The sequence below is a fragment of the Gobio gobio genome (assembly GCF_949357685.1).
Source record: "Gobio gobio genome assembly, chromosome: 16".
NCBI lineage: Eukaryota > Metazoa > Chordata > Actinopteri > Cypriniformes > Gobionidae > Gobio > Gobio gobio.
Window position 1 is genome coordinate 30,715,353 of NC_137109.1, and position 18,519 is coordinate 30,733,871.

Below are 18,519 nucleotides of genomic sequence, written 5' to 3' on the forward strand. Positions count from 1 at the left end.
AGTGGAGTTCATTTCTTCTGTCGCTCCGCTCCAGACGTTCAGGCTGTGCTTTTCTTGGTGACACGAAGCTTGACGTTTGCTTTATCACATTTCATCACATAGAACGATTTAATTACTAAACTGCAACAACTTCTCTCATTTTTATACAAGGCATTCACATTTTAAAAAAGTGTGGCATTCAGTGGAAACGGTTGATTGGCCAACTTTTTATAATTTGATGAAGTTTTATTTTCTTCTTCATTTGATAAAGATATCATATTCAATGTCACAAAATATAAATTTCCTTTAAAACAATCACGCCTGAAGTTATGTTGTGCCAATAGGTACTGGGTACAGTGTTAAAAGACAGCTTAATAAAAGGACGCAACAAATAAAGATAAACATTTATTTTAAACCAAACTAACACAACTTAACAAATTTGCTGGCTATTATTTTATGATGAATATGATTTAGCCTATGAAATGATATTCATTTTCACACTCTTTTAAATAATCAGTAGGCAGATGGTTATTTAAAATGTAGATGTTTTGCTCCTAATTTGCCTGCTTTTATAATGCCATTCATATATACAGGGCTAGGGGAAACAAATGTAATATTTCAAGAATCAATCATTGAAATTCCCATGTTGATTGACAGATAACTTGCACTTACATTAAATGTAAATTATGTTAGCAAGGCAGCATAATTTATCACATTTGTTGTTGTACAACAAATTAAAAACGGTTGCCAACCCCAACATTCATATGTTTTGAATATCACTTTCTCTTCTTTTTTTTATAACATTTTTATCTAGTAATTTTTGCTTTGGCATAGATATGTTGGTAGAATCAATGAATGTAGGTCAGGAGGGCAAACACTCATTTTTATGACCTCAAAATAAACCCTGTACCAGTGAACTGTTATAGCCAACCAGCCTTGATCTCCCATACATTTTTAAACATATACACACACTCTTAAAATTACACAAATTACTTCTGAATTTGTTTGCAAATGCCCATATTTACTAAAATAAAAAAATCAATAAAAAGTGCACAAATCTTTAAAAATATAGCCATATATACACATTTCTATAAACATTTTAACCCTGCTTTATATTAGGTGTCTAACTATGTACTTTTAAAACAAATTATTGGAATGGGATACAGTAAAAGTTCGGGGTTTAGTGGTATTGTTAGGTTAAAGGGTGGGTCAAGTGGTAGGGTTAAGGTCAGTGTAATGACTACAGAAATGAATTACAGATGTGATTCTATTCAGGTATTTTTATATATAGCTACCATGTAAAACAATAAGTGTATGGTCTCAGATGGTTAATTTAAATGAAGTTCATAGTAGTTAAAGAATATAAAGTGGGTTCAACATTCAAAATCTTTCTTAAAAAACAACAACACCTGCTTCATACACCTATACACATTATACACCTGCTTTGTTCATAAAAATATTGTCATTTAAAATGAAAAGTTACAGTTCCGGTTTCAAAGACGAGGCTTAAGCCTAGTCCTAGATTAAAATGCAAATTTGAGCCGTTTTAACCGAAAGCAACTTGCACTGATCTTTAAACATCTCATTGTTTATACACGTTTATAAAAGCTACTTGAATGTCCTAAATTAACTAAGGCTTAATCCTGGTTTAATCTAAGCCCTGTCTGTGAAACCACGCCCTGGTGTTGCGAAACACATATTGTCAATGGGTGGCAGCATTGCACAATTTGCTGCCTGAATAAAGAAATTAGATCAAATATATCAATTCTCATCCCAACTGATTAATACCTTGAACTAAATAAAAGTACAAATATTATGTTAATTTTCTGCATTATACATTTAATATGATGTGATTATATTGTTGATAACCATATACAATCCTTCAAAAAGTGAAACAATGCTCTTTCATGATAAGGATGGCATCCTTCAGAGATTAAGCAGGGGGACACTTCTCTCTTCTTCATATTGACAAGAAACACGCTTTCTTCTCCTGTTCACAAGCAAAGAGAAACATTTCCATTATAATCTGTTGTTGAGCAGACCGATGGACTTGCACGGCACTGCTCCATCAACATAATTTGAGTAACTCTTCAATTAGGGGCAAATTTGACTACTTGGACTTTTTATTATTATTATTAACATTTGTTAAATGCCCTGGAATAAAGAATACATTTTAAAAAAATCAATAGCCTTCAAGTAGGTTTGTATTTTTTTGTATTTTGTGTGGTGGGAGGAATTTTGACATTGTGTATGATGGACATTTTAAGGATAAGGTTAAGCCTTTGAGTTCGTAAGTTAGCCATTTATATTTATAAAATAACTGATGGTTTCTGGTTTAATAATTTTAATACATTTTATACATTAATTATAGAGTGAAAATTTAAAATAGAAATTCTGTTAAATACACTATTAACATTAAAAAATATATAGAAAAACAAAATGACAAATCATGAAATCAAACATGACAATTCTTACTTTTGCATGGAATATTGCAGCATTTATCATAAATGATTTATCTGTGCTCATCATTGTTTTGTTTTTTATTCATGTCACCTTATATTCTTTAATTGAAATAACTTCCTCTCCCAAGACAACCTGTAATAATAATTATACTATGAAGTGCAACATCTTTATAGGTTTAAAGCTATTATAATCTATCAGTTAAAACTTGCATTATCCCCACAAGAATGTAATGTAACTATATGTGCTTAGTTTCATTGCTTACCTTTGCCAAAGAAACATCCCAACCATCAACAGCAATGATATAACATCAGCCGAGATCCATATTCCCATGTACTTATTTGGCTCCTTTTATTGTTACATGCATACACGCATACGCAAACACACAAAGGATTCCAGAGTTGTTACATATTCAGACAAGCCCATGTGAATTATAAGGTAAAAACAGCTTCTATTTAATGGCACAATAGATTGGGATAGGTGAAAATATTTACCAGATGCCAATCAGGCTTAGACATGTTTTTGAAGATATGGCAGGCATTGGTGGTCACTGAACTGGCCCCAGAGCACCACAGTAATGAGAATAGCCAGCGTTCATTCACAACCCACAGATTCACGGACACATTTTCTTTCCGCAGCTCACTGTCCAGCGAAATAAACAAAAATGTATGTCAAAACAAAAACAGATACAAATCTTCTCTCTATTCATCTGCTTCCATATCAGCGACCTTTTCGACAGGTCGTAACAAGCCAGTTTTCAACACAATAGACAGGAGTGGCAGGGCCGTTTTAACGTGCAGTCTTATTCATCAGTCAAGCTTTTCTTGTTCAATTTTATTGTTTCTTTATCTTTACTGTCAGGTAAAATTATAAAATGACAGGTGCACCCAACCGGACAAAATACTGTCTGGAAAAGGCCTCATCAATCTTCATGTGTTGAACTTTGCAAATCAGCATTCCTGCTACTATAATCATTATTAGACACATTTGTAGGTTTAAGCTATAGATCGGCACAGCCTTTCTGTCATCTTTGTAAGAAAATAAAACCATGCGAGAATGATCCCTAAGGCTGTGAGATCATACCAGCGGCAGCATCATGTCTCTGCATGTCAGATAAGCTGCACCAATCCTCCTACACTTACCTTATTTCACGAGTGCTCATACTATATTTCACGTTCAGGAAGCTTCCACCATCCGTTTTCATTTCTTTTACCACATTATACACCTGCCTGTACCCAGGTGAAATATTTCTCACATTTTGTCTGTATTCTTTAGGAAGCCACCATATCTGAAAGTGATACACAATATTAAAATTATAGTTAATGGTGCACACAAAATAATAGCATTTGGACTGAGATTTTTATAATGACATGTAACATTAATAAAAGCCATGTTTTTCTCTAGGGCCTTTAACATTGTAAAACTAAACAAAAAAACTAAAAACTAGTTGCCTATTTATCTGAAATAAAATAAGTTTATGTTGAAGTACTAAAATTACTAAAACTAAACTGAAATAAATATACAGAACGGAAATATAAAAAAATAAATAAAAGAAAGCTAAAAACATAAAAGCTAATGTAATATATTAATAAATACTATAGTATATAAATAATACTGTTATAAATTTAAAACAAAAAGGGATGCTAAGAAATTATGACAGCTTAATGGAAAAAATATATTAAATTAGAAAATTGTCACAGAACCATTTTCACAAATGGTGACAATACCTTGTCTGGTGAGATGCCTGACTGTTTTATAGTGTCAATGGTGTAGTAGGAGTTGCTGTTTTGGAATCCTGTTGAGTTGTTCTCATTTTTTAGGTCAAATATGAGGGAGACATTATGATTTTTGGCCATGTCCAAGAGCTCAGAAAGAGATGGCACTGTCTGGTTGGCCGCCTCCCTCTTCTCTTCCTCTGAGAGAGATGACACTGACTGAAATGGATCTGTCTGTATTCGAAAAACAAAAGATCTCATTTTTAACAAATTTGTCATTACACTAAAAAAGACCGTCTGAACATCAAATGCGAAGTGGAGGAATTTTTTTGTATCTGCTCAAACTGGATAAAGTTACAATCTCAGTTCAGTTCAAGGTAATCTTGAACCAAAACATACTCCTTTTTCTTCTCATGGTGCCTGTGAGATATTGTGCTGCTTGATGTATTTTTTGCAACTGCACATGAGCTGCCTTTAAATAAATGTTAATATAATATAATTAATATAATATAATATACATTTATATTTCTACTATTGTATAACAGCAACTACTGGATCAAATGTGTTATAAATCTATATATAACGACAAACTTAAATAATATAAAATGTCATAAAAATAAATCTTTGTCCTCACTCTTAAAAACCATTCGCCTGCATTTAACGTCTGTAACTCTTGCGATGTGAAGTTAGCGTGTGTGTCGCCATCTCGACCTGGAAATTTCTTCTTCACATCAGTTGTTCGTAGTAGAAATGTATCATGCATTAGAAAAGGCTTCATGTCCTTGCTGAAAAAAAGATCAGGACAAGTGTATTAAAACACGCACACACGCACACACAGTAGTAGCAAGTGTCAATAGTGCTTCTGAACAGAATCTGAATCCGTTACCTGAGTTGCACATCTGTTTCAAATGCCACCACGCCACACTCCACACTCTTCCTGAAAGACATCATGGTATTCTCTGGAGCCAGCTAAATACATAATTAATATAATACACATATAAATAAAACATTTTAATTTTTTTTTTAAAAGGACAAAAGAAATCACTTTTTGCCAGAAAGAACCATTATTTTATTACATAAATATGTTCAGGTTTCCATGTCCTGTATAAATAAAAACGAATTCAAAGCTGTAGCATCTGTGTTCTTCACACGCCTCTGTTTTTATTCACAGTTAACCTCCAGTCTCCTGGTGAGCGCAGGAAGATCAAACCTACAGAGCTTCAGATGTCAAAACACCTCCTCCACCTTCCATGCCAGTGGAATTTAACAGGCCGTGTTTAAATTGCAGACTGTCAGCCATTAAAAATTATTTCTGGATGAGGACTACATGTTTTGTAATAACTGTATACGTTTTATTGTATCTATAAATTGCTTATGCTCGATAAATATTCCAACATTTATGAGCAGATTGACATGCTAATGAAATGCATAGATAGTTTACAACCTGGGAACAATGCCATAATCATCATAATCCAAAATGGATTCAGAAACTACAGCAGAGGATTCATCCTGTGGCATGTCTAATTTATTCTAATAAAACAATGTTAAAATTATCCTGCAGTTCAGCACCGACGTGAACGAGCAGCAAAAACAAGACATTGATGGGCACACCAGTGTAAACATGAGCTAACACACGTTTTAACAAAGGGAAGGAATGTCTCAAAATGAAAGTTACACTTACCATTGGAGCGCCACGATGTCCAACGAGGGAGGGTTTTGGGGGAAGATTATTGGTAATGCACGGAGAGCAGATTGCAAGAGGACACAGAAACACAGCAGCGGACACTGCCAGGAAGGTCATCATTATAAAAGCCTTAGCTACACAGGCAAAAACACACAAAAATATTCAGTACAACATTTTGGAAATAAAGCATAATCAACTGTAACAGTTAACTTTCACATTTACACCGAATACCTGATAATACCTTTCATTAAAATGTCATCAGCAAATATATAATGCTTTATTGCACAGCTCTCTGGTTAATTGATTAATTCAGAGGTCTGATATTTTCCTAATATCTGCTGTCATCCATGGCAACACTGTCACTCTGTCACAAACCCCCCTCCCAGGAAATGATTTCAAGGGGGCCCACAACAACAACCGGGGCCCCGGATACCCCAGATACGGCCGTTTTGGAGCCACTACTGACCAGCTGTTTGAGCAGTATGATAACTCTTGAACACGAGCCAGCTGATCAAGGTCAATGCTACCACAGCACCCAGCTGCAGGAAAGGAGCCGTGGCCTAAATGGGAAACCAAAGAGGGGATTTTCATACTCTATAGTACAACAATAGTGGTGTAACCTGAGTGTCAGTTCTTTGATAAATACAGCGTAATGTAACATTATGTTGAGAGATAAGTTTGCTCTCGGTGTAAAATATTACACTGCCATTTTAATTTAAAAGCTAACATGAAATACAATGCGAACCAGCTGCAAAGACGTGAAAGACAGACAAAGCACCAATATTGAAATGTTGAATGGCTGATGGCTGAAGGCTGGTTTCGACTACATACCTGAAATGACATATGGACAGTTTGCCACTCATATTTCCATTTTATACAAAATCCAGCTGTGCCAACAGTAACAGTGAGGAGACCCAAAAACAGAAACACCTGAACAGAGAACAGAAAAATATTAACATTTTCTGATCATTCATTAACATGCAGTTAACTTCCTCTATGTACTTAAAGCTTAATAACAGTGATATGTTACCAAACTTTTCAAAGGTTACCAATATGAATTTGTTTCCTTAACTATGGGCACTTTTGGTTCTGAGTCTTTTTAAAGCAAAATAGTATAGTAAGCATTTTATTTGTCCAAATAATTAACAAAACACAGCTAACTAAACATACTTTACAAATACATGTATAAGGAGCTAAATTGTTTGTTTTTGTGAAAATGAGCTCAGGAACAGCAATACTTAAATTAAATTCAAATGTAAAAATGTTTAATTACTTTAAAATAAAAGTTGAAAAATATATATATTTTTTTATTATCATTTAATATTGTTTTAATAATATTTTCATACTTGATTTTAAGTTGGACAGCCTGTGAGACAAGGCTACCTATGCATAATACATAAAAGGGATTTCAGAAGTAGCAAAAAATAATTAAGACATGGCTAAAGTCTTAACCCTTAAACGCATACCTCAGGTCTTTAGTGACCCGGGACGTCATTCACTGTCCTCCTCCTCATTATTTTTTTTAAAGTTAGACTTCAACCTTCTTAGTATTCCGCAAGCAATTCATTGTAAACAATATAACAATAATAAAATAATTGTTTTCCCATACATTTTTTGTAAAAATTGTATAGGGTCGCAAATGACCCGAGGTGTGTAACAGTTGTATATTTTTTCCGCACAGCAATAATTGCATCTTTGATGACTGAATAATTGCAATTCACCTTTATTCCACAAGGTGTCATACACAATGATGAAGTGATGTTTCACTCATAGTTGCCGGAGGCAGAAAACAAAAGAATAGAAAGTATCATCAGCAAAACTTAAAATGGCTCAGCGATTTACTGCAGAGCAAGTACTGAACGCAATCAAATATTAGTGTCACAGTCACTTGATGGTGGATCTGGCGAAAACAAAATAGGATTAATTTATGTTTTAAATTAACTCTCTCATCCAATGATATTTGAGTTGGCCATCTAGGGATTGAAGCTGGAGATCTAAGGCTTCTGGGAATAAAGGACCTGTGACTTCACCTGAGGGCGTGGCCTGAACAGGAAGTGACTGAGTCTTTTGACCTGTTCATATTTTGAAAGAGTGTGTATAAAATGAAATATAACCCACAATGTTATGAATAATTTTGTGGGTGTTTTTGGTTTTAGGTTCAATGGATGGGAAACCCATGATCAGATAAACATGTCTAAACAAAAAGTGCCTTAAGTGCTAAAGGCAATAGTGAGGTGAGGGTTAGCACAACAGGAAGGGGAAAATCAAACTGGAACAAAAATATAAATAAAATACTTCTGTGTAGAAGTATTTTACACTTGTAATGTACAAATGACAGTCAAAACTTTGATAATAGATACGATCTTTTATCAACATTGATAATAGATAAGAAATTATTTAATTTGACACTGAAGATTGGAGTAATGGCTACTTTGGCTAAATTCAGCTTTGCCATCACAGAATAAAATCACATTTTAAAATAACAGATTGATTCAATCCACTTTATATCTTCTCAATCCTTTATTTTCTTGAGATTTAGATTTTTTTAGACTTTGTACATTCTTACTTTTTTGTACTAATTATTATTTCGGTTCGGAAAACCTTTTTTTTTGCTGTGGTCAATGGATTTCCACAAAAGATGTGGAAAATTATAGTTTTGAGATGATGTTTGAGATCGCAAATATGAGCCAGATGTTAAGTGTACAGTGAAATGAGCTCAGACGAGGACAGTGATGACGTAAAAAACATCTGCTCAAGCTAAATCCTTCTTCTGTAATTGTTATTCTAATATCAGGAGAGTTTTATATTATCGTGACAGGTAGAGATCCTTCCGTGTTAGATGTAGATCCGGGTCGCTAAAGACTCGAATATGTAATAATGATTGGTGAAACATTCTTGCATTTAAGGGTTAATGTGACTTTCATACAACAGTACCTTATGCAACCAGTGCAAATTCAAGGGCTCTCCAATTGCGAAATGTAGTAATCCAAATACCTGAAGAATGAAATAAATGAAGAATGATTTAACTAGAACAGCCATGATTTACAAATAGCCTACTACTCACTGAGCAATCTGGTTCATATTACTCCCTTCTTCTTACCAGTAGAAGGAGACAGTAAGTGGCTAGCACAGCAGAAATGATCATCACTATCATGTACCAGTTCACCCATGTTTTCAAATTTTCGAAGGCAAGGCTGCAGGAGGAAAATGAAGCAAAATGACACAATCAGTTATTGCTGTACATTTAAACTAGAAAGCAACATGCCAATGGATTTACAATTATAATCATATTGTGCATATTGTGTTTGTGCTTACTCGTTTACATCAGTGTGGTCGTTGAAGGCAATAAAGCAAACATACATCCAACTCAGGGCAAGTATGGACACAAAAGACAGAAAAGAGAACCAGCAGCATGGCCTCTACAAACAAAGACAAAACAAGACTGCAAACTTCAAAAACATTTCTCTTTCTGCAAGTCAGTAAGCTCTTCTCTTTGTCCCGTTAAAAAAAGAAAGAAAAGAGCTTAAATAGTAGTTTTCCCTGATCACTCCACCTGTTTACGTATGATGTTTCAAAGTGATGATTTAGCAACAAATGAGAGCCCGGGGGCATCGTCTTCCCACGTCGAGTTTCGCCTACTGGTTCGAATATTCAAAGTGGGGCCAACCTCTAAACCGAGTGGTTATTTTTGTAGCTGATTATTACTAGTCTATCTCACACAGAAATCTCTGAATGCAGCGATAACTGTTTCTGACACAAATCAAAATAATTGAGAGCCTTGCTTTTGTATTCAGGCTGCTAATTAACATACTTTTCTGCCTGTCGTGATCATCATCAGTCTTTGTACTCACTTAAAAGGGAAGAACATTTACATGATAATTGTTCATTAAGGAGGCACTCAATGACAACAATTTTCTTTGATTCTGTTCTACATTTATTATGGTAAACTATTCCACATCTCTCAACTGATTGTGTGAAGAAGAGTAAAAAAAATGTAAAACCAATTGAAAAGATGTCTGCAAATCATAGTAATAGCGAATGGGTGCATCCTCGAGGTGCAACTTCTTTGGGGAAAAACGTGATTAGAAAATGCAAAGTGTCAAGGAAAATGGTTGTTTATGTGAATAAAATCTCACGTTTTGTTTTGTATTATCACTGTTCCAATGACAACCGTAGATCCCTCTGAGGCAGGCTTTGGCAATCGAGATCATTGTGTTTTTTACACATCAAATGACTCCAGTTGAAAGTACACAGATGGATGGGTTTCTTGTCAGGTGAGGTTAACCCTCATATATACTGGTGCAGGCGTTTGATATCAATGACTCACTCCGTCACACCTGAACCTGTGTATGAGAGAAGAGAAGAGAATACAAGATGGGAACCTGTTCTTTAGCTCAAAACAGAACTAAGCTCACACTGCCTGGCTTAGCTAGTCAGGAAAAGTAAAAGCTGTCCCCTAATAACGATATTTTTGAGAGAGAAAGAGCGTGAGTGTATAGTTGATATGACTCCAGTCACACATGACAGAGCACGTATGGAAAGGTTAAATGTAATTATTAAGGAGTGGCATGCTTTGAAAAGCCCTGAAGCAGAAAACTACAAGAAAACATGTGAGAAAGAGCTAATATCAATCACTCAATTCTAATAAAAGATGGAATGTTCTAACCCAACTTAAGTTCACTGCTGCAGTTGTGCAAATGATAAATACTATGTATTAAATATAACACATTCATATTTTAACTATATCCTATAATCAAATGTTTCCTAACGGAACGCTTAAACACAGCAATTTAAATTTGTCCTACTGTAAATTAAATTGACATGAGACATTAAAGATTATTCTGAGCGAGTAAAAAGGACCTTGTTCATATTTTGACAGGGTGTGTATAAAATGAAATATAACCCACAATGTTATGAAGAATTTTGTGCTGTAGGGTTTTTTTTATATATTAGGTTCAATGGATGTGAAACCCAGGATCAGATAAACATGTCTAAACAAAAAGTGCCTTAAGTGCTAAAGGCAACAGTGAGGTGAGGGTTAGCACAACAGGAAGGGCAAAATCAAACTGGAACATATAAATGAAATACTTCTATGTTCTTGTGTAGAATTATTTTACACTTGTAATGTACAAATGACAGTCAAAACATTGATAATAGATAAGAAATTATTTAATTTGACACTGAAGACTGGAGTAATGGCTAATTTGGCTAAATTCAGCTTTGCCATCACAGAATTAAATCACATTTTAAAATATATTAAATTAGAAAAAAATTTAAATGTAATAAGATTTCCCAATATTACATTTTTTTACTGTATTTTTGATCAGGACACAATTTGATCAGGGCGTGCTGGTCTGAAAACGAGGTGTGTTCAGGCGCATTGTTGGAGCTTTGCCATTTTTAGGCACCTGAACACGACTGCGCCATTGACCAACAAAACCTGGTCTAAAGTCGCAGTATTTTTTGTTATTTAAAGGGCGCGTTAGTAATATGCGCCTATAGGCAGGTGAACAACGCATTTACACTTACACACACAGGGATGCGCAGCAGCAAACAAACATGCCAAATATTAAAATAAAAGGATTCCTCTCGGGAGAAGCGTTCAGTCTTTCCGCTTGCAAATTCCGCCATGTAAATTGCAAATTCACCATGGTGCAAGCGCAAATGGCTTTTAAAGGGAATTGGAGATGAGACTCTGATTGGTATATAGCATGTTACGGCCAAAACACACCCCTTTTGGATTATGGGCCTGGCGTGCTGACTGTTTTTTCCGTTGCTCAACTAGCAAAAGTGGATTCAGACACACCCTAAGTGCACCTGCGCCATGCGCTTCAGACCATGCACTCAGATTGTTAAAATAGGGCCCAATATGTCCATTATTGCTTTTCAAATGTAATAATAGCAAATTGTTTTTTGGGGGTTTGGAAAAGGAATGCTGACAATAACATGCAATAACACTGAAAATAACACACATAAGACTAGATTCATTTTCACAGCAAACTTTGCAGTGCAATGTATCTCAATTCACTCTTCCATCAGGAATATTGTCTATCAGCCAGGTAAACTCCACAAATGCATAAATATTACACTATCAAAAAGCAAAGTGGAAGAGGGTGATGTTGTGGTCCATAAGCCATGACTAAACATTTCCAATGCAACTGTCAGATCTGACTCACTGATATACATAAAGGTGTATTCAAGATTCAAGATTCAAGAGTTTTATTTGTCACATACACAGTTATATACACAATATACAACTGGCAGTGAAATGTAAACAGGTCCGCTCCATGGACAGTGCAAATAACAGTTACAAGAAACACAAGGGGAAATTGAAATAGAAATAGAATAAAATTAGAATAAAAAGTATTAACATAAGTAGAATTATAAATAAATCAAGTAAAAGATAAAAATAGGAGTATCAGTGCATCAGGGTCAGTGCAATTCCTGCTATTAGCGCATTAGCCTGTATTCCAGCATTAAGGATACAAATCTACCATAGTAAATGAATTACAAAAGGCAGTGCCAAATTTGAAAGTACATCACACACTGTAACCACAGTCATGTGCCGCAGTTTCTTGCCAAGTATAAGCAGCCGTTTTGCTAACAGTGACAAACTTCATAAAACTTGAGGCAAGAAGTGTTCTTCTGGCTTGACAAAGAAAGAAAGGAAGCTTGTCAACAGTTGATGTCCTTGCTCTGAAGACAGGTATGGCAGCACTTTTAAAAAGTCACTTAACCCCATTTAAGATCAGACACCAAGTACTTTGCCAACTGCAGCGGTTTATGATTAAATTACCTGTTTCAACAGTTTGTACAACACTAAAAACCATCCTGCATTGGGACAATTCATGGATGACAGTCTCAACATCACACCACATTTCTTAGAACATGGTGAAAACTCCTTTGTCATGTTTATGGCCTAAGTTTTTATTTGTTTCAAATTATCTTTTGTTGCAATATGAACTGACCTCTAGGAATTATTAATCAAAAGGAGTCTTACAAAAAATATTTCTTACTTCCTGAAATGTCTAAAAAAAAAAAAAAGATCTGGGGAATTGCCTGGCTACAGGTAATGATCTCAGAGCCACTTCATTATCCCTCTTGCCTTGTGACATGGTGCTCCATCATGTTGGCAAATGCACTGATCATCACCAAATTGCTCCTGGATCGTTGGGAAAAGTTGCTCATGCAGGACTTTTTGATACCATTCTTCATTTATGGCCAGAATTGTGAGAGCCTACCTTGGATGAAAAGCAACCTCACATGTTAGTCATTACAGATGGCCTTAGGATGCTTCATTATTGGCACAACACAGGACTCATGGTAGTGGTCACCTTTTATTCTCAGGATAATTGTTTTTCCAGAAATCACAAACAGTTGGAAGGGGGCTTTGCACCAGTCTTCTGCTGTCCAATCGTTGTTTTTTTTGTTTTTTTGAAAGAAGTGGCTTCTTGACACTAGCCCATTGTCCAAAAGTATTGGCCTCACTGTGTGTGCAGATGCATCATACCCAATGACTGCTAATACTGAGCAGCTCTGCACTGGTGGTGACACGATTCTGTATCCAACTCCTGGTGCTGGTCCTGGCGCTTGCTGGGCACTCTGGGCCATCCTAAAGCCTTCTTCACTGCATTTTAACCTCTCTACTTGAAGTTCTTTATGATTTGGTAAAATGTTATTTCAAGTGCAATATTCTTTGTAGCAATTTCCTTGCATGTTAGGCCATTTTGCCAAGCGATGATGGCTTCCTTTCATAGCAATCAGACTGCTCTTATAATCCAATCAGAATGATAGAGTGATTCCACCAGACTCGAGCCATGTGCTGATGATATGATTAGTGAAATGTTAGCTGATCATTTTGAAATCCAAGGGGTTTTTTTGGCCAATGAAGCTTTTTGCAATTATTTAAATGTGATCACTCAGCACAATAATCTAAAAATAATGGACTGGTTTTACAGACAGGGTTTAGGTTAAGCCTTCGTTCAATTAGGACATTTAAGTAGCTTTAATAAACATGCCTTATAAAATGGCAACATGACATACTGGTGTGCATCTTGAAACAAAATAATGGCACTGACATATTTTAAAATAAGTCAGTGCAAGTTGCTTTCAGTTAAAACAGCTCAAACACACATTTTATTCTGGGACTAGGCTTAAGCCTTATCTGTGACACCGGGGATATGTGAAGGAACACCACAACAACTGATGCAGTAAACTTTGTGAAACAAAATGTGTCACTGCCAATACCTTTGGCCATGGCTGTAAATTAACTACTAAAAACCACACAAAGAGTGTTACAGAGGATTTGTCATTCACATCTCTGTTATCATCCATCATTTTGTGAAAAATCTATTTTTGTGATATCAACAACTTATTTGATTATCAATAAGAAATTCAGTGGTGTTCAACTTTAACAGGGTCCTCAATACATGAATGATACACATACGACATAAGATAAGTTTGCTTGGATAGACTTGAGGACAAATTGTGATATTTGTGAATGTGAGATTTCTATAACAATATTTTTAGGTACAACTGGAGCACAGCTTGAAGCAGCTTGAAGACAACGCAAATATTTGCAGTTGCTAAGATTATTACCCCTGTGCAGACAGGTATAACAGGACTTCCAAAAAAGACTATAAATCACATTTTCAACAGGGTCAAAAAAGAAATCCTTTTCACATGTGGACAAACTATGCATTATTTTCACACACTAAATATTCAACTACTGATCAGCTAATTTCAATTATCATAAATTCATAATTAAGAGATAAACTGTTGAAAATATGATTTTAAATGTCCTCATTATTAGATAAAAAGTCAAAAAATATGATTTTAAAAGTCATAATAGTGAGAAAAATAGTTGAAAATACGACATGCTAAGTCATAATTATAAGATAAAATGTTGAAAATATGATTTTAAAAGTCCTCATTATTAGATAAAATGTTAAAAAATATGACATGCTAAGTCATTGTGAGATAAACAGTTGAAATTAGGACTAAAGTCTAAATTATGACCAAAACACACACTAACACATTTAAGAGATGAAATAATGCTTATTTTTTTAATGCTCTTTTATTTTTTTTCACACTTATAATAATAATATTTACATTATTGTTTTTATTTTGTACAATATATTTTTAAATGCGTTTTTACAATAGAAATGAATCAATCAAAAACCTAGCTTTTCATCTAAAACAAAATTCCTTTCCTATCATCACTGTAAAGCTGCTTTGAAACAATCGGTGTTGTGAAAAGCACTATCGAAATAAAGATGACTTGACTTGACAGCCATTGAGATCTTAGAAAAACACAGAAGAAACACATTACAACTTTCTCACAGTTCAGCAAATACACTCTATCGTCAGGCTTTTACTGTATGTGCTTAAATCATTAGAAAAGCAAAACTAATAAAAAAAATATCAGACCTTTGATGACTGTACATATTTAACATCACATGTCTAGGTATGCACCTCTTTTATTTAAGTGTTTCAGTGCATGCAAACTTTTTTTATTTAAAGAAATGTTTATATTAAATGTGAAAAAAATATTTAATAATATATTTTTTTAAATATGGTTGCGAGAAAGAAAATGAAAGGAAAACAGCCTTTGCAAAGCTTAATGTAAAACCTGCACATGACAAATCCAACGACCAAAGCAAATGTTGTTGAACACAGTGTGTTGTGAAATAACCAGTTAAAGATAATTGTCTTAAAGTCCCTAAAGGACCAAAGCAAATGTTGTTGAACACAGTGTGTTGTGACATAACCAGTTAAAGATAATTGTCTTAAAGTCCCTGTAAAGTCAAAAGTAAATATGTGTTCTGAGTTTGTCACAACACAGACAAATGTGTTATTAACCACCCAGCCACATTTGAATCATAAAAAAATCAGCTAAGTAAATGAAATAGCTTATCAAAATCTTGAAAAAATAAGCAGCATTTTCTGCTCTCAAACGCTGGGGGCGTGTCCGCTGTCAGCGCCGAAACCACGCCCACTCGCGGGAACGCTGCCGTAAGCACACACGAGTAAACAACAGTAGTACCGTTACTCACGTACTGCTCACGACAGCACCAGATGTCGGTGTGACGGGAGGATGAAAGCCGGGCGGCAGATAGTCGGTTCGGCCCCATTCTGCACGGATTATCAATTGTGTCTGATGAACGTTTGTAAAACTATCCGGTGTATAGTCACCAGTGATGTAACTTAGTAATGCGTTACTCTAATCTGACTACTTTTTTCCAGTAAAGAGTAATCTAACGCGTTACTATTTCCAAACCAGTAATCAGATTAAAGTAACTTATCCAAGTCACTGTGAGTTACTATTTTTGTCATTTTCGTTAGTAAAAATATAAATTTTTTTGCTTTCTTCTTGCGTCTCGGGGAGAGTATTAACATAAATGTTAAGTGAAGTCAAGAAAGACATTTTTCATACGGTTTTTTTTCAGGAATGTTTTTTTATTTCAACTTAAAATGTCAGGAGATACATTTTTGAACGTTACTGTTAAAAATGCACTTCCAATAAAGTGAGTGTTGGCAAAAATGGTTGTCATTTTTATGTTGAGGCGGCAGGGGTGTTGTCGGCAACTGCTGAATGTAATTAATAAAGTAACTTGTAATCTAACTTAGACTTTTAAAATCAAGTAATCTGTAAAGTAACTAAGTTACTTTTTAAAGGAGTAATCAGTAATCAGATTACTTTTTCAAAGTAACTGTGGCAACACTGATAGTCACTGCAAGGCAGGTGTTGGTGGTGATCCTCAGCTCGCCATCAAGGCAGCTGTTCACAAAATTAATCCACCTCTTCTTGATATCATCGTTTTTGTTTTGTAAATTGTAAGCTGCTGCTGTTGTAACTAACGATACTGACAGTAACTCGCGATCAAACTGTTGCGAATGTGCTCTAGTTATGATCGTGTTAGGGGAGGAGCCAGGCTCGGTGGCTCCAGTGCGTCATCGAACCACCGTTTTAGCCCGGCCTAAAAAATCCTGAACACAGCAATAGTGAAAAACTGTTTAACGGTCTAACTCCACAGTTCAGTACTACACAGTTCACAGTCTTTGTAATGTGTTTCAGCAATACATTTATAACATAATGTGTTTAGAAACAAATCTCAGAATTGCCTTCCAGGGACTTTAATAATTTCACTTCCTTTATTTCAGAGGCGGACAGTAGTTAAGTATTTTTACATTCTACTCAAGTAGGCTACATATTTCAAGTATATGTATCACTGTTTTCCTTTGGAAAACGTTTACATCACTACATTCCAAAGCATAATGTCATACTTTTTACTGCACTACATTTCATAAATTAAAGTGTTTTTTTTTAACCTTTAATACTTAATTACATTAAAAATGTAGTACTTTCTTACTTGTCCTCAAGTAAAACTTTAAATTACTTTTACTTGAGTAAAAGTATACAGTACTACATTTTTAATGTAGCTAAATAAGTATTAAATGACATTCAATATGAAACGTAGTGCAGTAAAATTACAATATTATGTTTTGGAATGTTGTGAAGTAAAAGTTTTCCAAAGAAGAACACTGATAAAGTACATATAGGCTACTTGAAAAATAAAATTACATGGAAAGTAAAAATACTTCACTACTGTCCACCTCTGCGATACAGACATCTGTTCAATTTGCAAATATTACAAACTATACACAAGCTCTAGTTTTTGTCGCCCCACTTAATTTTCTTAAAGTATAATCGTATGGGCTGTGAGAGCTTTCAACCCATTTTAAAATGTATCCACAAAGACAGATCTTGATCTGCAGTTCAGTGACATCATGGGGGAGTTTTGTGTCATTTTTTTACTCAAGGGTATTAAAATGTAGTTAAGGGTCAAATGTAGTTTAACACAACAACCACATACCACATACCACATAGGGAAAAAAATTCTCAACAATCTGCAACATCAAAGTATTTGTCAAAAAAAAGTTAATATTTAACCGAATCAAACATTTCCCCTTAAACATGGTCTAATCTCTTGATAATATTCACAAAAAAACTTTTGTTTTTGTATAAATGTTAATTGTTAATAGCAGCATTGATCAATTAAATCTTTTTTTTTCTCGTATTAGGATGATATTAGCACCTGTAATGACACTCTTAAGTTGACACACCTGACGATATTTAGCTCACACGTTTTTAATAACATTGGATCAGAACAGATATAGTCCGAAAGAATAAACTGAGTTTAAATAGTACCATACCTTGCTGAAAAAGTAACACAAAGGTGAAAGTGGCATCCAAATCAGGCTCTCAAACTTCAGCACTTTTCAACAGTCTCTGCACGCGAAATCATGATGAGACTTTGCTTAAACCCCTCGGATTGAATATTAATGAGGCGCTAACAATGAATGAGCTTCACATTTCTTGTCGCTTTTGTGTGGAGCGCCACCAAATCAGTGAGAGCAGTGATTTTTCTTTTTCCATTTTTCTCCAACAGAGGGCACACAAAGAGCGACATTCATTTGTAACCATTTAAATCTGTTAGAAGCAAGAGATGCTACCTGACACACAAATGAATAATTTTCGCCTGTATAATATATAGTTAGTGTATTGTGAACTGCTGCAAATGCCCATGCCAGAGCTCCTATTAAAAAAGAGTCCCTGGTATAATCTTAGACCAGAGAGCACAATAGGCCTACATCTCGGAGATGTCTATTTGATGTCTG

The 18,519-nt window shown here is 34.9% G+C and overlaps 1 protein-coding gene across 3 annotated transcripts; it reads right to left on the reverse strand.

Annotated features, from left to right (window-relative positions):
* Positions 1–210: 210 nt before the first annotated feature.
* Positions 211–18,282, reverse strand: gdpd2 (glycerophosphodiester phosphodiesterase domain containing 2). Of its 3 annotated transcripts, none has more exons than XM_079839111.1 (15): positions 18,055–18,282; positions 9,975–10,181; positions 9,154–9,257; positions 8,939–9,032; positions 8,773–8,832; positions 6,670–6,768; positions 6,305–6,398; positions 5,836–5,972; positions 5,041–5,123; positions 4,789–4,939; positions 4,167–4,388; positions 3,582–3,727; positions 2,934–3,081; positions 2,705–2,787; positions 211–1,969 (listed from the first exon to the last, which is right to left on the reverse strand). In XM_079839111.1, exons 2-15 carry the CDS (start codon positions 10,047–10,049, stop codon positions 1,906–1,908), a joined length of 1,560 nt encoding a protein of 519 aa, XP_079695237.1. In that variant the 5' UTR covers positions 10,050–10,181; positions 18,055–18,282; the 3' UTR covers positions 211–1,905. The 3 variants fall into 3 exon arrangements, with proteins under 3 accessions (XP_079695237.1, XP_079695239.1, XP_079695238.1); XM_079839112.1 differs by having other exon boundaries at positions 1,806–2,574; XM_079839113.1 differs by lacking the exons at positions 9,975–10,181; positions 18,055–18,282 and adding an exon at positions 9,392–9,502 and having other exon boundaries at positions 373–1,969.
* Between the last annotated feature and the right edge of the window lie 237 nt (positions 18,283–18,519).